The 21,945-nt window shown below is 42.6% G+C and overlaps 2 protein-coding genes across 2 annotated transcripts in view; both read left to right on the forward strand.

Moving 5' to 3' along the window:
* The first annotated feature begins 1,420 nt into the window (after positions 1-1,420).
* Positions 1,421-7,277, forward strand: ptgis (prostaglandin I2 (prostacyclin) synthase). Its single transcript, XM_035631011.2, has 10 exons — positions 1,421-1,615; positions 1,928-2,051; positions 2,476-2,651; positions 2,745-2,891; positions 3,024-3,136; positions 3,255-3,436; positions 5,285-5,447; positions 5,764-5,945; positions 6,218-6,369; positions 6,858-7,277. Exons 1-10 carry the CDS (start codon positions 1,545-1,547, stop codon positions 7,015-7,017), a joined length of 1,470 nt encoding a protein of 489 aa, XP_035486904.2. The 5' UTR covers positions 1,421-1,544; the 3' UTR covers positions 7,018-7,277.
* An 805-nt stretch (positions 7,278-8,082) lies between these two features.
* The window catches only part of kcnb1 (potassium voltage-gated channel, Shab-related subfamily, member 1), a 28,385-nt gene continuing 14,522 nt past the window's right edge, over positions 8,083-21,945 (forward strand). The window contains exons 1-2 of the mRNA XM_035631010.2: positions 8,083-8,422; positions 10,806-11,460. Coding sequence (XP_035486903.1) covers positions 10,885-11,460 — 576 coding nt within the window. The 5' untranslated portion in view covers positions 8,083-8,422; positions 10,806-10,884. The remainder of the gene's footprint in view (positions 8,423-10,805; positions 11,461-21,945) is intronic.

A 21,945-nucleotide genomic window follows, 5' to 3' on the forward strand; every position in this document is an offset into this window, starting at 1 on the left:
GACCATTTTAGCATGCACGTAGGTGATTTATGTTTAGAGACCTTTTGTTAGATAAGTCAGTTAGGTCTTTGTTATGTGATATGTTTCATGTTATGATAGGAGCCAGTTAGGCCTCTGTTTTGTTTTCTTGATTTCAACTATTTGGCAGCAGCGCCTCGTCCCATTCCCACCCACACCCAATTTTGTTAACCTGTTGCACTTTTTTCAAGGTCTGTTGAAGTTTTATTTACACGTTCACTTTGACTCCTGCAGATCTTTTGGTTGTTTCGTCGCTCTCCTTCTTCCCCTTTAAAGAGGGGATGTAACAAATGAGGGCTCGTCTGAGATTTTTTTCCCTGAGCTATTTAACAAGCAAAGTTTGTTGCGACATTGTGGGTGTGAAATTAAGTTTCGAATGAGTTTTAAGTTGCAGGACTTTAGTGACAATCCTAGCTTCCGTGTTTGATGACAGAGGAACTGGCCACACAGTCTGGGTGTTGGTGAAAGCCAGGCACCCTGCTGCAAATATGCCTTGTTTTGAGCCTTTCTCCCCAGAGTCCAGTGCCCCCCCCCCCAAATTCTGCTTTTATCTGTTTTACATTAGGTTAAAATATATTTTACATTAGGTAGTATCATTTTAATCAATATAGTATAGTTAGGTGTCACAGGTTTGAAGGAGCAGGACCCAAATTAAGGAAAAAAGAGTATTTAATAACTAAGGTAACAAAACAGACTTAAATTAACAAAATCCAAATCTCCAAACCTCAAATCCCAAACTCCAAAATAAATTACAACTGCATAATAGAATTCCTGAAATTCAGCTAGGGCTTTTGGGTTTGGTATTCCACTGCAAGATTTTCAGTCGCCCCAGCCGACCTTATGTTAAACTGTTGCACATTTTGGAAGGTCTGTTAACAATAAAACGGGAATGTAACAGGCACGAACAAAACTCAAATGGTGACAGATGGTACAATTTAAAAAAGCAGAATTAATCATTGGTATTAGTGTGGCAGGCAGGCATTGTCATCAGTAGATACTTGGCCTGTGACTAAGTCATGTTAGAGGAGGTATAAATAGACATTTGACAATATTACATGTAAACTGGATTTTGTCATATAAAGCACCTCCTATAAAATATCTGAGCCCTGACATCACCATTCGATTGAAACATGAGTCTCCTAACTCTCATGATGTCACTGCTGGGAAATTTACTGGCAGGTGTGTTTTTTTTTCCATGCATTACATGAAATGAAAATACCATGGAATTAAATTATATCAATGAAAAATAATATCGAAAGGTCTATGTTAATGTGTACTAAAGCAGAAATGGTTACTTTGTCTTTAGAGCCATTTTAAGTTTATGTGACTTGATGTGTCACAAAGCTCACATTGTCCGCTCCAGAGTATGGTGCAACACTTATTCTTTTTTTTTCTTTCACAAGCCACACCTTCACTCCGTCTCCAAACAAGCAGCAGATAAAAGCTGAGCCAGACATAAGGGAGTTTCCAGCAGCTATGGAGTAAATTATCTGTGGGACAGAGGGGACATCAGATTTCACGGAAACATGTTATGGACGCTGGTCTTGCTGCTTATTGGACTGTTTATAATAGTTCTCCTTTACTCAACTCGCACAAGGTAAAGCCATTTATGTATCAGACAATTAATTACGAGCAACGGTTCATCTGACAGGTTGTATCTGAAAGTGTGTAGGATACTGCAAAACACATTCTGTAAATGTTATGATTTAGAAACTTTTATTTTCTAAAGTGAAGTCCAGTTAACCAGTCTAAGTGCTGCGTGACTTTTCAGATACACAAAGGAAGTTCTGTTGGCACGAGTTCACTCTGACTCCAAACCTGTTGGTTGAGATTCACGAATGAATGAAACATAGATAAACCAACAGCATCACCTTCTCGCGACTCTAACGACTGTCTTTATTCCTGGCAGACAGAAAAATGAGCCACCTCTGGACAAAGGTTCCATCCCGTGGCTGGGGCACGCGCTTGAGTTTGGAAAAGATGCTGCAAAGTTTTTGGCCCGGATGAAAGAGAAACATGGGGATATCTTCACAGTGAGTTCTGATGAAGGTCGCCACGTGGAAAGCTCATTTACAAAAATGACAATATTCAAAGAATTGAGGAGCTGTTTTGAGTTTGATGACAATGACAATTGGACGGTCAAACGGATTAAAAAGTCCTTGTAATTGTTGTTAGAGAAATATCAACGTTTTGGGGTTTTTTTGCATACAGGAACAAGAAGTGGTCAACTAATCTAAATCAGCAAAATGGGATCTTATCTGCACTAAATCACAACTTCCTATTGCGTCAATGTAGAGCAAAGTGTGTCACTGAATGGTTATTCCACATAACTTATAATAAAAATACAGACGACCAGAGTATTTTTATGAAAAAGAAAAATATAATAATTCACAGCTGGTTAAAATGATGCAAATGGAAAGAATGCATATCTGAACAACTTAAACGTTGTCCCTGCAGGTCTGTGTTGCTGGTCATTACGTGACAGTGCTGCTGGACCCAAAGTCTTTTGATGCCGTGATAAACGACACCGAGTTTTTGGACTTCACCCGCAACAGAAACCAGCTACTGAAACGGATCTTCAGTCTTCAGCTGCCAAGCGTCAAGCCCGCCGCAGAGAGGACATGGATGAAACGGTAATCAAAGCTTCTCTCAAACTTCGATATCTCATCGACAACAGATACGGTTCTTTGAAACCTAAGTATCCTCTTTATTTGGGGTTTCCTCAGGCATTTTCAAGGCCACGGTTTGTCCAAGCTCAGCAGTTCCATGAACATTCACCTTCAGAGCCTGCTGCTGAGCGACCACCGAGACTGTGGCCCTTCAAAGTGGAGGCAGGAGGGGCTCTTTAGCCTGTGTTACAGCCTACTCTTCAGGTAACAGCCGGCATTTGAAGAACCATTTTTGTCAGCCAGATGCAGTAGATCACTCAACGTCCGTGTTTACACAACCAGGCGTGACAGACAAGGAGTTGTTTTGTTGTTTTTACACCTTATCGATTTTCTCAGGGCTGGATATCTTACATTGTTTGAGAGCACAGACAATGCTGCTGCGGTCTACAAAGAGTTCCGCAAGTTTGACAATCTCCTCACCAAAGTAGCCCGCTCCTCACTCAACCGAGGTATGGTGGTGGGGTCCTAAAATGAAATGGTTTGAGTAAAAATAGATTTTGACTTCATACGGCGAAGTGGGGTGTCTACGAATTTAATTTTTGCACACAATTTTGGATCTCAAATTAGGGGAGAGCAAAACAGCCAACTCATCCCGGGAGCGACTGTGGGAGCTGCTGTCCCAGGGCAGGCTGAGCGGCAGGTCAGAGACGGGCTCCTGGCAGCAGAGCTACCATCACTTCCTGCAGGAGCAGGGCGTCGATGCAGAAATGCAGACAAGGGCTTTACTGCTGCAGCTGTGGACCACACAGGTGAGAGCTGGCTTATTGTCCGTGTCCTTCCCACGCACATGAGAACCCCAGACACATGCAAGGCCACGCGATGATTTCAAAATATCTCAAAGCCTCCACACCCAGTCTGCATGCCTGAATTCCACTCCACGGTGCTCAGTCTGCCAACAATGCAGAGGGGACAGACTGTGGATTCTTCTCTGCCAGTTTGTCAGAGTTGCCTGCCTCAACCTGTAACTCGCAGCAGAGTTTTGCCAGTGGTGAACCAGTTTCCGTGACGCCTTATCGTGTTCTGCGGTTAGTAATTACTTTTGCGTGCATAAGAGAACTGTGTTAGTCAGCAGCTGCTTCCTTTTTACTTACGTCACACAGTTTCAGTCATTCCAGGAAACTGAACTGACGATCAAGTTCTCCCCTGCAGCTGATACAAAGCAGCCCCACTGAAGATATGCGTTCTACCTGGGTGAATTGAGGAAAGTGGTTGTTGAAGTACAATATATGAAACTCTCTTGAATACTTTGCTTTGCCGTCTAAGACTTCACCAACTCTAACCTCACCCATGAGCAAGGCCTCTTGTTCAAATATTATTTATGTATTTAGTGCACACAGTTGCCGTACTAGAAATATTGACATTGGCGTGAACAGGCCTTTCAGAATTGTCGCTCACCCGTCCAGACAGGATCCAAAGCCACGTGGGTGTCATTGCTCTCTGCCGCCAGGTGGGGGAGATGACGAGCTATTTAAAAAGTCTATGTGTGCTTTTCATCTATGCTGCATTTGACTTCTAATAGCTTCAACCCTCGCGTTTACCGGTCACTCTCACTGGAACATTGAGTGCTCACCCAGTTTTGCCGGTGCACAGCGTTTAAGCGTGGGGAAACCTCGGACACAGGCCACCCACTGCAGGCTCCCTCAAGGCTCGCCGCTGGTCCAGGAAACACTGCTTCTCCCCCTGCGTGTTTAGTTTGTGCACTATCATGTCTGCTGGGATATTGGAGCACACACACAGTCTCAGTCTGGGATGGAAACTGGGGCACCACTGCAGAGAATAGAGGGATTAGATGCGAGGCTAGTGAGAGAGGTGCCAAACTGAATATGGCTTTCATGTGTGCATGGTACAGGCACAATGAGGTATTGCAGAGTGAAGTATAGAATTCTAGGGTTTCTCTAAAGCCACTTTCCAAGCTCAACCTCCAGCTGCACATTACAGTTTCTGTCCTTTTTTCTTTTTTTAGCGAACATGTCATGCTTTCAGCCTGAAACACACACAGACTGAAATTCATTAGCCACTGTCGTTTTAGAGGAATTGATGACTTAGTGGGGTGCGGCGTCGGCACACTGTCACCGCCACCGGAAAACAGTCAAGTGGTATCAATCCCCTTATTCAACTCTCTGAGAAAATGTGTCAAAGTGCCAAACTACCATCGAAAACTCGCTGCGCCGCAGATGATAGCGTAACCAGCCTCCTCATAATTGAGGCATCAGATCTGAAGGGGGCAGAGTGACAATAACGTGACGCACCTCCAGTTGCTCTGGAGTATTTGCTCTGGCTGTCAGTGGAGAGTTGACCTGCGAGATGCACAGAGGTGAGAAGAACAGCTCCCTTAACTCATGGCAATTACCGTCTGACAGGCTGAGGTGTCTCTCCCCGAGAGGCTCCCAGCAGAGTCCACAAAAACGTGGATTGATTCACAAGCTTTCTCCTCGTATCAGCTGCACGACAGAGAACCGCGAGAAGAAATAATGGTAGAAAAGTTCCAAAGGGGTAAAAACGAGGAACTAAAACATCTCCACATTGTATGCATTACAGGCCCACATGTACAAATTATACTCGGAGAGCGTGCTAAGCTGGGCATATTCTCTTTTCAGTGTAACGCTGGACCCGCTGCCTTTTGGCTCCTCGGCTTCCTGCTCACTCACCCTGAGGCCATGGAGGCTGTAAGATCCGAGGTCGGACACCTTATTTCCCAGGACACTCACCGACAGCATCCTCCCACCGACCTGCTGGAAGCACACAGCACGCCTGTGCTTGGTACGCAACAGCTGCTGGCTGCCCTTTTTACCTCTTCACTTGACACTTGAACCCCTCGACGTCTGGGTTTAGCCTCTGCGTTGGGATGGAGACAAAGGCTCATTTGACCTGTTGAATATCATAGGATTAGAGCACTGAAACAATGTCAGCGACAGTAAAAGCTTGACCTTCCTATTCAAAGGAAAATAATGGTCGCTTTCCTCATTTACTTGCACAAATGTTTGTACGGATTCCGTGCCGAGGAGGACACTGCTGATTTCACTCGTAAGGATGCCCCTCGGAGATCATCCACTCTCCTGTCCTCCCTGCTCTGCAGATAGCGTTCTGAGCGAGACCCTGCGGCTCACCGCTGCAGTAATGATCTCCAGAGAAGTGGTGCAGGACAAGACGCTGCACATGGCCAACGGACAGGAGTACCACCTCAGACAGGGGGACAGAGTTTGTCTGTTCCCCTTCCTCAGCCCTCAAATGGACCCAGAGATACACCAAGACCCACAGGTACCCATGCATGTATAAAGTGTACTCCAGAACAATCCCGATATATAGTTGTGTACAACTAGGAGTTGACTTGAACGAGAGCAAGATATACTATTCCCAAAGTTCATTCAGCTTATTTGTCTTCGGTGGATACATAACTCATAACTGCATATTATTTTTAAACAGAAGATGTGGAGCATTAATCCACGCGATCAAGCCTGTGTTGATGATATTGCAACGCACAAATGTAACTTGTGTTTTCGTCATTTTTTCCATTCGTCTCTTCTCAATAGCTCTTCAAGTACGACCGCTTCTTAAATGAAGATATTACAGTGAAGGATAAATTCTACAAGGATGAAAAAATATTGAAGTACTACACCCTGCCTTGGGGCGCAGGGGGAAACATCTGCAGCGGGAAAGATTTTGCTGTTCAAACAGTCAAACAGTGAGTGTGGAAAAAAAAAAATCCTCATTTCTTTCCATGATATATCTTGAGTTTTGGAATGATGCATTCATAATCAAAGAATGTCCCACAATTTCAGCCCCATTACCAGACCAGACCAGATAAATCCATCTCAACATAATATTCCCTCTATTATCATTTCAATCCTACTCTCATGCCCTCTGTCATCATTAGCAACAAGCTGTAAGTCAGTAATGGCTAATGCTCTGTAATGAACTGTATGAAAGAGGCGAAGGGTGATGGAGGACAGGCTGTTGGGAGCGTGTGTCTTTGTTGGGCATCATATCCAGTTAGAAAGGTTAAAGGTCGACCCTCCCAATCAATAACATGCAAAAAGGGGAGCAGGTTATTCGATGCTGATGTGTAAACCTTGGGGATCAGTCATTCTAATACAGAGTCTCACAAGTAATGTCTATCAATGTGCGGTTTGTCGCCACGCCCGTTCTAAACTTTACCCCTTGTGTGTCTAGATTTGTGTTCTTGCTCTTGACCCATCTTGATATTGAGACGTGTGACCCGGACGACAAACTGCCGCCAGTAAATCCCAGTCGCTACGGCTTTGGAATGCTGCAGCCGGACGGAGATCTGCAGGTTCGATATCGGCTGAAGGAGCCTCTGTATGAAATATGACTTAATGAAGTGTACAAATTGCTAAATTTGATTGACCATTTTTGTCGTATGTACTGTAGCACTATTTATTCAGATATCATATTTAACTTTGTTGTGTGTATTTTTTTTATTTTTTTTTAAAAGAAGGAAAAACTAATTCAACTTGACATTTCCCATTTTTGATAAACTATAAATGGCCTCTGTACTTTGGGCTTCAGTTAGTTGAATATTTCTAGGTTTTCAAAATGTGGAATAAATCACCTTAGTAACTGCAGCATCAAGTTCCTCTTGTCAAGTGTATTTTCTGTAAGAGACGGGAAGAAAGAGAAAACATGAAAACATTGTGTTTAAGTATGATATTGGACAAGTGAACTGGGGGAAGAGTGTATTCATTGACCAAATATGAACATTTACTCAAGTACTGTACTTAATGTGCTTTAGCCAGTGAAGAAATTAAATGAAGCAATTAAGCTTCCTCACCTTTTTTGTCTTGTGGCCAATTCCAAAAATAAAGGAAGTTAGGCCCCTTGTAAGGTTTCAGATCCTTGAGTAGTCAACAGGTCCAAAAATGGTTTCAGTTAAATAACGACCCGAAGCCCAAATAGGTTCAACCATCATTTCACACAAAAAAGAAAGAAAAATAAATAAACGATTCAGTCCAAAAACATGAAAACAAATGAATGTTGCAAACCTTTGTCTGGTCTTTTTAATTTTCTGAGTAATCATCTCACTTGTGAAGGATTTTGACATGGAGCAATATTGTTTGTATTAGTGGTTCTCACTCAAGTAGGAGATGATTTAGTTCTTCTCCCACCAGTAATTGCATGTGGAGAGGGTGTTGCCTCTGTGCCTTCAGAGATCACAGCTCTCCAGCATACGTCCGCGTGTGCTGTCATGACATCATGCATGCAGTGTTACATATCGCTACAGACACACCGATCCTATCACTGCACGCCCTTTGCCTACAACACCAAACACCTGACTGCGCCGAAAGGGTTAACGGGATGTGGATGAGGAGGCTGCGCCGCGCCGCGCCGCGCCGCGCCGACATGGATCCACCTCCGCGGAGAAGCGGCGCCGCCTCGCACAGCTGACCGGGATCACAGGTGGTCTGTCCGGACGGGCTCCTGTCGTCGGACTTGTTGATCGTCGGGGCGACGTGCGCAGCGGCGGAGCGGCGGAGCGGCGCGCACGGACAGTAGATCCGGCTGAGGGGGCTTTTCTCTGCCCTGTCGGAGGCAGAGGAGGGGGGAATGGATGGGCTCAGACCCCGGCAATAGGAAACCAATAACTGCACCTCCCTTTAAAAAAGAGAAGAAAAAAAAAAGGAGCTATTGCTTCTTCTCTGTTTGTGTCAGCGAATTGCTTGTTCACAGGTCGGTACGCGCCGGTTCGAGTCGGTGCAGGATGACAACAACTCATCACGGTATTTTATTTTATTTTAATGTTTTCAGCTTGTCTCCATCTGTGGACTTAAAATGTGTAACATGCAAATTGTAATATATATATATATATATATATATATATATATATATATATATATATATATATATATCTCAGTGGCACATGCGTTAAAACTGAGCCAACATGGAGCCTATTGAATAACAGCAACAGCGCGTAACGGTGGAGGATTTGCATGCACAACATTGCGGTGTGTTATTTTTTTGGGGGGATGCTCAAACATCCCACTGTGCCCGTCGCCGTTCAGCCTCGGGAGGACATCTCTGTGCTTCGTTCAACGCGGAATCGTTTCATCATGAAACGGGAGGGTGGAAGCTGCTGCAAACGAACATGTCTTCTTTTTCTTTTCCCCCTCAAACTGCTTCCCTGCAGCCTGCCGCGTGCACGCGCGAGCCAACGTGCACGTCGTTCTGTCAACGTGTTTCTGTTCCGTGTGCACCTCTTGATGCACGCTGACACAACTTTGGCCCTTACAGTGTTTTTGGAAGAATTAGAAACTTTGCGCGACAGTGATCAGTGCGCGACACCTGCAGGCCCCAGGTGTCCTCAGGGCTTCCACGCTCTCCGTCATGTGCAGACGTGAACACGGAAAAATCATGAAGTGAGCTACGCAGCCGGTGCCACGTCCACGGACATAACACCGATCACAGACACAGGTTCCGGGCCACGATTCGGGGAGTGAGCGGCGTTTCCTGGTGTTTTCAGCACCCCCGGACTGGACAGCGCTCACTTTGCGCCACAAGTCATCGGTGTGGCGCCCCGCGGCCCCGCCCACATCACTGCAGAGGCGTCAGATGGGCAAAGATCAACCACAAGGCTGCTGGAGAGACCACAGCACCAAATAGACAAACACAGCCACGCCAGGGCTATGAGATTCATATTTTCATTATTAGCCCTTAAACATCGGCCTCCGAGGTTGGGTTCAAAACGGAAGTGGTCCACCCATTTCCTCCGGGGGGTCCAAAAGAGCCCCAGATGTACCTTATTACATTTTCATATAACACGCTTCATCGCAAAACATGTTAGGCATTTACGCCACTGCAGAACAATATCACCTGCAACAGGGCCTCCATCTTGTGGCCCCGCAGAGGAACTTGGGTGTCAAAATCTGTGTTTAAGGCCGAATTTGTTTCGCTTATATTTTACGAGGTGGTGGTTTATCAAATTGCTTCAGTTTTACCTCAGGTACGGTGGTTTTGTTCCATCATAGGAGAACTGAGAGTAAAACCATCAATTGTTTTCACTCTCCACAGGTGTCAATCTAGAGCCTGGGACCCAGACCAATTCTGGGGGCTCATTTAAAGTTTGCTCTGCCAGAGTACGGCCTGGATCCCCTCCACTGGGAAGTGATTTCCCCTCCAGCAGAAAACCTGCCGGTCCAATCACAAACCAATATTCTGATAATGGGACTGAAGCGACTTCTGAAAACAACCGAGGCCGCCGCTAACGAATGAGCATTTGACCTAAAGTACCCGATATTTTCAAATTTCTCCCACAAAAATGGCAAAACACTCGTTCACAGACATTGTGGAATCCTCATCACAGACGTTTCCTCTCTGTACGCTCTACTCTGTTGACATTTTTTCGAAACGCCAAACAGACGTGGCATAATTCGTCTGCAACCGTTGGTAACGCCTCTTGGAAATCAAAAAATGAACGAGAAGTCCCACGCTAATATGTATTTGTGTATTAATCTAGTCTAGTTGTAACTGTTTTTGTTATATGAGCAACAATCAATAGCCCAAAATGTTGCGTTGATGTCACAGAAAATAACCAGTTATTCAAATTGGAGAAGCTTTTCCCAGGGTATTTTGGACGTTATTGCATTTAAAAACTTAAATGATAGATCAACTATAAAAACAATATTTACTTTCTCTCAAATGCCTAATTGATTAATCCGCTCATAGTTTCAGCTCTGTACCACGTTGCACCTGGAGAAACAATTACTGGCGTTTCAAGTTTTGATGAGACCTTATTCATATTCATATTCAACACGGTTCCTTTGCATAATCGATTTACTGCAGCTGCAAAATGGTAATTAAAAACCGGATCAATAATATTAGTCATGGTTCCCAAATGTATTTCTTGTTAACCCCCTAAATACAATTACCCTGATCTCGAGAACCTCTATCTGAGGGTGTTCATTAACTCAGTTCAGTTCCTTAAATCGTCTTATGACCCATCAATATCTTGGCGCCCTTGTTGGGTCCTGACCTCCAGGTTGGGAAGCTTTAGTATTTCTACCGTATTATTTCAGAGTCTAATGACCGTCGTGTTGACCCTGAGATTTTGGACTAATCTTAGAATACTAATGATGTCCTTCTGATTTTTTTATTTTATTCCTTTAGATACAGTAATGAAAGACGACAGGGCCGACAGTAGTCCATAGCCCTGGATGTTTGCCTGCTCCCACACCACAAAGTCATCATGGAGAAATCTTTGGCAGAGTTGAATAAAGCTGGCTCCCGCTCAATGTCATCCCTGCCACCTGAACCGGTGGACATCATTCGCAGCAAGACATGTTTCCGCAGAGCCAGGCTGAATGTCGGGGGTCTCCCGCATGAAGTCTTGTGGCGAACACTAGATAGGCTGCCACGGACACGGTTGGGGAAGTTAAGAGACTGCAACACCCATGAGACTCTGATGGAAGTGTGTGACGACTACAACCTTGAGGAGAACGAGTACTTTTTTGACCGACATCCGGGGGCTTTCACGTCCATTCTGAACTTCTACCGCACGGGCAAGCTGCACATGATGGAAGAAATGTGCGCCCTTTCCTTCAGCCAAGAACTCGACTACTGGGGAATCGATGAGATCTACCTGGAGTCGTGCTGCCAGGCGAGGTACCACCAGAAAAAGGAGCAAATGAACGAGGAGCTCAAAAGGGAGGCAGACAATTTAAAAGACAGAGAGGGAGAAGAATTCGACAACACCTGCTGTGCGGAAAAACGGAAAAAACTTTGGGACCTCTTGGAAAAGCCCAGCTCGTCCGTCGCAGCAAAGGTAATTGTCATCGGAGGTCGTGTGAAAGAGATGAGTGCGTGATTGGTTGAAGGAATCCAAACGCTAATGTGATGATGAATTGCACAGGGATGCACACAGTCACACAAACAAACACACACACACACACACACAGAAACATGAGAACACACACACACACACACACACACACACACACACACACACACACACAGTGCATTTGTATTTTCAGCAGCCTACTTCTGCGGATGCTAATGTGTGTCTGTTGTTCTGTGGTTCGCTTGGCACCACTTTGGCTCAGACTTATATATTTCAATAGTTATTTGATGGATGGCCATGACATTCATGGTGCCCACATGTTGAAAGCTACCTACTTTGGAGATGCGCTGATTATTTAGCGCCACCTAGAGGTTGACATCAGTCAGAGCTAATGTACTTGCCTTGGCTCAGTTTGTTCAATACACAGGTTTATGACCCCGATACATGTTAACCTTGTGACTTTCCATTAGCTGTACTTTTTAATTAGTGCAAAGTTTGAAAATGTCCATGCTTGCATGCTTAACTAAGATGGTGGGTGTGGAAAACATTAGACCTGCCTACATCAGCATGTAAGCACTTTAATTGGGAGAATATTAGCATATTAGCAGCTTGTCATTGTGTTTGTAGTCTATTTAAATGAACTTACGTTGGATGCTGTCATGTTGTATTCTATTTCTTAGAACATTTAATCTTTATTAATAAGCCTAACACATGCTATGCTATGTGAGCAATATGGACAACTGAATACGGGTAATTACAGTTTTGAATTGTGCACAATTTTTGCACAGAATGGTTTAATCAGGACACGTCCGTGTTTTTCTTTTGCTGTTGCACCTGTTTTGATCACTCAAGGGTTGGAACTGAAAGTAAAGGGTGATGGATATAGAAAAAAGCCAGTGGATGTGATTAGTCAGCGGTGGGATGTGTGTGCAATTATCTGTCATTACTGTTGTTCAAGAACTAGAAGGTGTCTTTACAGCCAAATCAGTTTCGTAACAGTGAAAACGACTCATCACAAATCATTTTAAAAACACGACACAGGGTTCATTATTTGTATCCCCTGTGATGCTTGTGTTATCAAATGTGTGACTTAAGTCTATTGCTATATAAAATTAGCTCGCTTTTGAAAATGTCTATCTGTTTGTCACTGCAGTGCCATCATACAGACAAAAACGATGTTCGGATGCACACTCGCAGTCTTACATGATGTATGCACTGATTATGCACCATCAAATCACTGCAATATCTCATAGCTGCCCTTTACATGAACTACATATATGACTCTTTGTAGAAATATTCCCTGCAATTCTGTCAATTGTTTGTTTGTGATAACCCCCACCCTGGGTCATCCTGAGCCAATTGAATTTGACCTTTTCCGCCGGACGCTGGGGTATTCTGAATTATATATATTGTTCACATGAATAACAATAATCAAATGTATATAATAACACATTATTTTAGAATTGTTTGAGACGTTTGGATAAATGTGCTTGGGAGGGATTTTGATTAATGGAAGATGGTTGTGATGTGCCATTACTGCCCATATTTTAATGAACAAGTAGAGCAAGAGCGGAATGAAGAAACCCAGAGAGAGGTTCGTTAATAACAGTGAAGTTTAGGTCGTGATTAAGTCAGTTATTAGTAAGAATTTAAGGAAAAGAATTCCTCTTTGCGTGTCAATATGAAGCACTATTTGGTTGAATGAAACTGTAACCCTGCATTTAGCTCGTAACAGCCGCGTCCTTTTGCCCTGGTCGTGATTAGATGTTGAGGTCCTCACCCCACTGCACATTTTATCTTTATCTGATGGCCAATTTTGCCGACGTCCATCAGCTGCTCCCACCTTTAGCTGGTACACAAAGACAGAGTTTGCCCTTAGCGGGGCTTTTCAGGGAGCCACACCTGCAACTGCAACCTGGGAAACCACAGCAGTGTTAAACATGAGTGGCCTTTGATCACACTCTTCTTGCTTGGATCGGAGGGATCAAAGAGGAAGCTGTCTTTTTCCAACACATTGATTTTTTTTTTTTATAAGGAGCACCGTTCCTTGTTTGGCTTGCAGCAATCAGGAATGGAAAATGGAAATTAAACTTAGCAGCTTGTGTGCTGGCTGATGCTGTTACGGGGAAGATTGTGAGAAATCTCGGCGCTATCCCACAAACGGGCCGAGATGAGTGCTGCGAGTCTGTCAGTGAAATGTCTTCTTCATGGGAAACAAATAGATGCAGAATCAATGTTCATTGTGTTAAGAGCTACGAATGTGCTGTAGCCCACAAAGCGGAGATGACCACTCGGACTCGACCAAGAATCCATCGGATCCATTATCGCGCTGTGATATCTGCAATTCATCAAAATATCACTGGAGAATGGTTTTGAAGTGCTTTATCAAGATGGGTGCTCCTTACTGTGAATAATGACACAGCAAAGTGCTTGTGCATATTGTTTCCTGCAAATCCATTGCTCTCAATAGCCACTCTTTGATGAGTGGCTGCAGTACTTACCATTAAAAAAAGTGTTCATCATCTCTTCCTGTTGATGTAAGCCTTCAGCAAAGGATGGTGTTCTGGAAAAAAAGAGAAACACAGTAAGGAGCAGAGTTTATCATTTTTAATTAGTTTAAAAAGGGCAAAATTAAACGACAGACCAAACTACTTTAGAGCTGTCCTGTCCTAGGTCAGAGATGGAAATGTGTGTGTTTAACTGCCCATAAAAAGATGGTAAATGCTAGAGAAGAGTACAAAACAAATGGTTACCAAGCAACAAAAGTACAATTTTATCATCATTGAAGGAGTGGGTATTGAAGTAAGTCTATTTGTGTTTGTTTCTCTCCCTCTGTGTGTGTGTGTGTGTAATCGCACTTGTGCTTGGTTCCTGTATTTCAATGTTAGTACAAAACGACGAAAAGTGTATGTTGCTGCGATATTTGTGGTGATTTTCAGGCAGAAAGTCAGCGTTGCTGCCCCCCCCGTGTTGTTTCTGCCCTGTCGTCCTCCCCGTCTCTCTTTCCCTCACTGGGTTATATCTCTGCTCCGCTCGCTTCCTCCCCTTCTTCAGGCTCCTCCACTATACCACAGACTAAATGTCAGGGAAATGTCACATTAATTATTCTCCAGGGGACCCAATTTGAAGCGTCCCTCTGTTTACCTTCTTCCTAAGCCACAGTATTGTCTGTCTTTTGCTCAAATCAGATTTGCGTCACCATGAAATAAGATTGTCTGACCGCTTGCAAAGCCGAACCTAACTATTAGATTGCAGGCCAATAAATGCCTTTTCACCTGCAGCGGCATTTATGTAGCCTTGATTTGAATGGTTTCTGTCATGAATAATACCAGAAGTAATTGACATTGTAGATTAGGAGGCTGTGAATGTACATTAGCGAGCTAATAATCTATTTCTACAGTCTCACTAATAGAAAAGCATTCATTTAAAAAGTGGTGATGTAAATATGAATTATTGGGCAACTATGTCCACAGCTGCCAATCACTGTCAAGAGCATGCCAAAGCAACAGGCGGCAATTTAACTTTAACTGTAAAGCCATGGTGGCCAATTAGGAGCCGGAAAATTGTATTAGCAGTTACAGGAGTCTGACAACAATGACGTTACAAACCCAAAAGTCAGTTTCCCCTGTCTTCAGAAAACCCTGAAAACCTTGTTTCTGAAAAATATTCACCCAAAGCAGAGTTTAGGATGAAGAGATAAGGGTTTTTGCAAAAGAATACCTCTATGTTTAAACAGCCTCAATTCCAATGACATCGGACAAAGTATTTCCCTCTTCCCATGCATTCATTACTAATGTACTCAAAAGAAACAATTGGAACTAATCACATTTGAGATTATTTTACTGACATTTTTAAGATTCTTTTTCATGCTTAGTGGACAAACGGCATCTAGTATCATCCTGAGTTTGGCCCCAAACTATTTACAGAGGAAACCAAAGCTGAATATGAATGTTGCTGTCATTTTTGTCCTCCATGTGCCCAAAAATGGAGAATAACCACTTCCTTCTCTGTCAGTGGGCTTTGTGCATCAGATGGCAGGCAACACATTCCAATTATGCTCCTCTCATGTCACACTTAAGGTGACATATAAATCTGGTTTGGCTGTATTCCCCCTTCATAAATCAGCATGCAGAGGAATCCAAAGGCATGAAGCTACCAGGCTAAAATCTATCACTATTTCTGACAGCTGGAAAGTCACAACCATTCAAATGGACAACGATGTATGGGAATCATATAAAAACAAGACTGCTGTGTCCCAGTTAAGGCTTGATGATTAAGTCTGCATATCTGGACTGAATGTCTCCTGAAAGACCAACGACACATGCCCCATCTTACGTGGCCCCGATGTCTGTAGCCTGTAGCTTTCCTTTGCACAAATTTGACCAAAACCCATGAAAGACTGTGGAAAGGTTGGAGCATTCTGGCAATCTTCATCAAGACTATAGACCCCCTCATCTAGCAAAGAGGCACAGATTCAGTATCCTTAAGTGTTTTGAATAGATTTAGGACAGGCTTTAAATCCACAGTATGAAGACAGACCTTGTCAAGGTCCCCAATGATTTGACCACATCATCTGAAAACTTGGGCAAGTACAGTTTTAAATGTATTTGGTGTGGCGCACCCCAAGGGTCCATTCCCGGCTCACTTGTTTTCAGTTTACATGCTTACCTGTTGTCAGGCGACATAAAGTCATTGTGTTCCATTGTTATGTGGATAATGCACAGTTATGAATGTTACATCACAACCTTACAGTTCTGTGTGACTACTGCTTCACACCATCCTTTAATGACATCAAATGCTCGATGTCTCAAAACATAAAACTTGGCTAAGGTTGTGGAACTACGACTTAGATCTACTACTTATACTTCTATCTACCTGGTTAAGTTATAAAATTATACAGTGTGACCTATCACACAAAACATTATCTTGTAGGGAATCTGCATATATGCACATGGCCATGATTATGTAAGGCAATAAACACAAACACTGCACATTCATATACAGAGTATAAAGTACATTTCCCAGAACAATTGCAGAGCTCCCTGATGAATAATTGAACGGCTTTGTGAAATTTGTTGTTGCCATCCAAGTAGGTGGAGACAATTCTTGATTGTGAACATTACAAATGCAGTATTTTTCAGTGAAGTATCTGCGGCAGGGATTGAGAACCTTTTTTCCTATCAAGGGTGATAGTATTGGGTGTCTCTTGTAACTCTCTGGCAGAAAGCTGCAGTGTGATCATGCAATACTGGAGTCCCGAATTTGTACTTGATAGGGGATTAAGGGGAAATAACATATCAGGGTTTCTCGGGTTGTTTGTCCATTATGTCTGGGTTGGTGTGGTGCAGAGATAGAAGCCGGGATCATGTGCACTCAGGGGCCGAGCGCCTCGGCGATTGCTTTCATGTCGGTTGCGCTCTCTGCCAGTCACAGTGTGTCCTCTTCAAAAGCAGTGCCTCTGAGTGGTTTTGTCTCCTCTAACTTGACCTGAAGTCAGATCCAAATGCATAAAAACTCCTGTTGAAGGTTAAAGTTGAAATCTCAAACTTAATTTTAGTCTGTAATTTTCATAGTAAGAATAGATTTATAGACAGGTAAGTGCTGAGGGAATTGATTAACAGCTCTGACCTATGAAATATTTTCAATATCAAGGGACCACAAGCAAACACACACCCACGGACATCTATATTTGCATAGCACCCAGTTTCTGATGTATTGAAAAGCCATGTAATGGATTATTCTGACAATATTAAGTGTGTTACCATAACTCACTGTTTCTCTTTCCTCTTTCTATAATGCCCTTTTAACAAACACACACACACACACACACACACACACACACACACACACACACACACACACACACACACACACACACACACACACACACACACACACACACACACACACACACACACACACACACACACACACACACACACACACACACACTCATGTAATCGTTTTGCCTATTCAGACAGAAAGCCTTGGGAGACTTAGACATTCAGAGTAAAACATTCTTAAAATTAATGTAATTAATCGTGTTAAAATGTATTCATGAAGAACTGTGACGGTAAAACTAACTAACAGAGCCTCAAAATATGTAAATTCAAAGTTTAGGAATCCGAGTGGCTGGTTGTATACTCGTAGACAGTTTTTGACTAATCTAAAAGACCACATTTTCATCTATACATTTTTTTTTTGCCCAGTTCATCCAATAAAGTGGTGAGTCAGAAAGTGACCTAACTTTTGGCCAGATGGATGGTGGGTAGATTATACAATATTAGTAAAAGTTTGGCCTGATGCTAACAGTGTGGGAAAGGTGATGGGATTCTCACTATCAGTGGGTTTCCTTCTATTGGCTGCATGAATGTGTATTGCAAAACATTTTGCTTCTGTCAAGAGACACACTCGGTAGAATAGTTTCATATTTGGGCTGGAAGCTCATGTGAGTGTCCACCATCTATGTTTCTTCTTTTGAGGAGAATGTATAAAGACAATGAATTTCACCTTGGCAGTGGTAATTATCATGTTATATATATATGACCAAAAAAGACCAAGCCCCAGTGAAGAATATTAAGATTATGATTATTATTATAGCTTTACCATATTTTCACTGCTTGTTCATCTCACTTCATTTAATTGGTTAATGTTGTTTTGTTTTGTTTTTACATATTTTAACATTGTGCTGAATAATGTAGTGCTCATACACCAATTAACATGGAGAGGTCTTATTATCTAGGGGCTGAGTTGTGTCTGTGAGCATTTTACAAGCCATGTCATGCATTTTGTAGTGGGTGGCTCAGTATTGTGGTGTCATCTCAGCCTTTCAGACTTGTAGTGCGGCACAGACGTGCGTCACTGCAGCAGAAAAGGTTTGGTGAAGGCAGAGTTTGTTAGTTTTGCTGTATTTACTATTGGAGAGTTTATTTCAGTGGACACGTTCTGGCTGCTTGATGGCAAAAAATTTGCAAGTGTGTTATAAATTACATAACTGTGGTCACCAGCGCAAGTGATCCCGAAGTTCATGTAGTGAGCTGATTGCACAGATCTGCTTTGACAAAAATAAAAATGTATTTTGAAACTGCAAAGCAAGACAGCTCCTTTGTTCATTCAATTTGAAGCTGAGCTGTTACGTGAGCACTGAGCAAAGACACTAACACATCAGCGTCCCCGGGGAGAGGGAAGCCTGAAGAGCAAAGGCTGTAAGGGGAAAAAAACAGAGATAGATCAAGAGATGTGGAGAGTTTGAAACTGTAAACTAATTACTGTGAGAAACGGAGGCTGAATCTCCGCCAGAGAAAAGGGGGGTTTATGACTAAGGGAAAATTGAATTTAGCAGATGATGATACTTGAATATTCACTGTTATTGTATAATTTGAGAAGAAGGGTTAGGGTTAGGGGTTAGGGTTACAAAAAATACAAATTCTAGGCTTTCAAGTGTATGATGTTGCATTATCAGTCTAATTTCAGTTTCTTATAGCATCACTGGATACGGTCTGTGGGGCAGTGCAACAATATTTATTTTACTTTTGTTTGACAATTTCAAACTATAAACAATTCATCAGTTGATCGTTATGGCGAAAGACCATCACATTACACTCAAATTCTGTGGTATTTCGGAAAGAAACAATTTTGTCCTAACATAGCAACAGAAAACGAACTGATGAATACATTAACCGTCTTTTACATGGCTCATTGGCTAATTTTGAAATATCCAGGATTTTTATTATTATTTTATCTTAAATGGAATACAATTTTTTATTTTCATTATAATTAAGCTATGCATGTTTAAATTTTGGAAAGAAATTGTACAGAATAGTAATTTGATATTAGGCTGAACGTAAGCACTTTCAAGGTACCTGAATGTGCTTGAGTGCAAGAAAGATTAAGTTAATTGTAGTTTGAGAACGTGGAAAATGTTGTTTGTTCCCCCTCATACAGGGTTTGAATCATGACAGGTGGTCTCCATGTCCCACAGTCGCTTGATCAACTTGTCTAACTCCAAACTAGTGAGAACCGGTTGAACCTGAATAACCTGAAAACCCTGTGGAAAAACCTCTGATCATCACTTTCACGGGGAGGATCAGCCCTGTGCGTTTGTGGTTGCCATCGGACCCGATTAAATTCCAAACAACGAGGCTCACATGCAGGACGATCATCCACATTCCCAGAGGCAAAAAACTCCCCAAAAGCATCTGGTTCATATTTTGTTGCTGCTATGAGAGTAGAAAACAGAAGTACAGCATTTAATACACACGTCTTTGAAATTAATTCTCATCATGAGGTGTCTCAATAGACACATGCTCTGTAACAAAGCCATTCTGGGACACCCTGTTGCCGAAGTCAGTGAGCCAGTGAGTCATATTGAAACTGTCAGTTTCCACGAATCAGTGCTGACCCTCATGAGGAGTGCTCATCAACAACTGTCAAAAGTGTTGAACCATACATGAACACATGACGCGGTTTGAGCAGCACCGGGGCGTTTGAAGGCAGAGGAACAATGTTCCCTTCTCTGACAGTCAGCAGGGAACCTGAGAAAAATTAAACAGTATACAAACTGTAAAGGTTTTGTTGATAACGCAACTCTGGGAAGTTAGCATGGGAGCAATAGCTTTCTCCACTATCTCAATGGTTGTGATGTGAAGAGTGACTGCATATAAAAATGGATGTATAGTCACCGGGTTTGGAAAGTCCTGCCAATGTGGAATGCCTCAAGCCTGTGTTCTCTGACCAGCAGAGGGAGACTCCACTTGTTGCATAAAGAAGTCCGTTTCTATAGAAGCCTATAAGAAAATAATTCCACTTCTCACTTGAATTATAACGTCAATTATCATTTTTCTGTGGAGTTCATGGCCTCAGTCTCTATTTTCAAGTGTTCTCCGATACAGCATTGTAATTTATGGTCTAATTTGGAGTAAAATAGACAATAGAGCATCATATATATTTTGCGAGCTACATTAGCAATTAATTACTAAGTCAGGTGATTTTGACCAAGATTTATTTAACATTTGATGGCTTAGTCAAGCTGAATGCTATTATTATCTATAACTGCAACGTTTCTACAGTTATAGAGGGAGATATATAATATCAAGTCTGTGTCTGTTTGAACATGTTTTCCTTAATTACTCCTTCATTACTGTAATGGGAAAACTGATGGAGTTGACACTAAATCAAGAAAACGTAGACCGTGGATTTCTAGTAGAATACCTAGAAAACCCTAGTAGAATATTGAGGAGATTTCTGGTTCATATGCATTCACATCCAAAAACCCGCCCATCCCGGTCTGAGCGATGCATTTAACACTCTCAGGATCACATGTCGTCATCTCACAGACAGAATGCCTCCTCGTCTATCTCCATGGAAACCCCCTGTCTCTGTCCTGAGTATAATCTACGACGCAGGACACCCTGACCCAGAAACATCTGCTTCCGACTCCAGAAGGTGACCTTGCTGAAGTGTAAAACTTCCCCTCAAGTAGGGCAGAAAAATTCCCCAACAATTACCAATTGCCTTTGTGTAGAGTCCTCGCGAGCAAAAACAGAAAAGAAAGAGCGATTTGTGTGTTTGACGAGCAGAGTCAAAGGTGCAGGCGAGGGCTGAGGTGAGGGTGGAAAAAGAGGCAGGGTTCATTTGCATACGGATCCACAAATACTAAATGAGGCAAAGGTGTAGAGCTACATCCAAGACATTTTAAAGCCATCAAGATTTTTTCTTTCTGTTTCTTTTTATAGTACAGACTCCTAAATATGTCATTTTTAGGAAGAGAGATGAGGCTTTAGGGGTTTACTTGATGCCAGGAGAGGAATTTGGCATTGTTTTTTTACAGACTGTGGTGATCATTGCCAAATATATGCGGTTGAGTTGGTGAAGATGGATCCACATGGATCAGATGTGGGATCTTTGTGTTGTCATTTGCCAGTTTCTCATCTGCTGTTTATGGAATCAAAAGGTTATTATTTCAGTCAGTCAACTGATGAATGCAAAGTATGTTTTTCCCAGCTCCATTTGCCTCACGCTTTAACCAAGCTACGAGCATCAGATTCTGGGTAGTGTCGGTAATGAACTTGCCTCCAGAGAAACTTAAGATCAGACCCTATAGATGGAAATCTTAAAATGTGATATGAGCGGCAGCGGCATTAACGAGCGTTTGCATCACTGTTACAGCAGAGTTTGCAATGAATGCAATCTCGTCTTCCTGAACTATCTCACAGGCTCTGCTCCATTGGATATATTATATTGTATACATTTGTTGTCTTTGCTGCCAACCAGTTTGAGCGTAAAAGCTGAGGACTAATGTGTTTCATGACATGTCTGTGATGCACAGTTATTCATAGGATCTAATAGGTATGTGTTTTTTTTTGTTTTGTTTTGACAATTTGTCCATTTCCCTTCTTGACCATTTTTTACACAACACAACTGCGTGGCCCCGAGGCGAGGCGGCCATGGCCCCGCAGAGAGGCCGTGTCA

This window comes from Scophthalmus maximus, chromosome 6, assembly GCF_022379125.1.
Source record: "Scophthalmus maximus strain ysfricsl-2021 chromosome 6, ASM2237912v1, whole genome shotgun sequence".
Taxonomy (NCBI): domain Eukaryota; kingdom Metazoa; phylum Chordata; class Actinopteri; order Pleuronectiformes; family Scophthalmidae; genus Scophthalmus; species Scophthalmus maximus.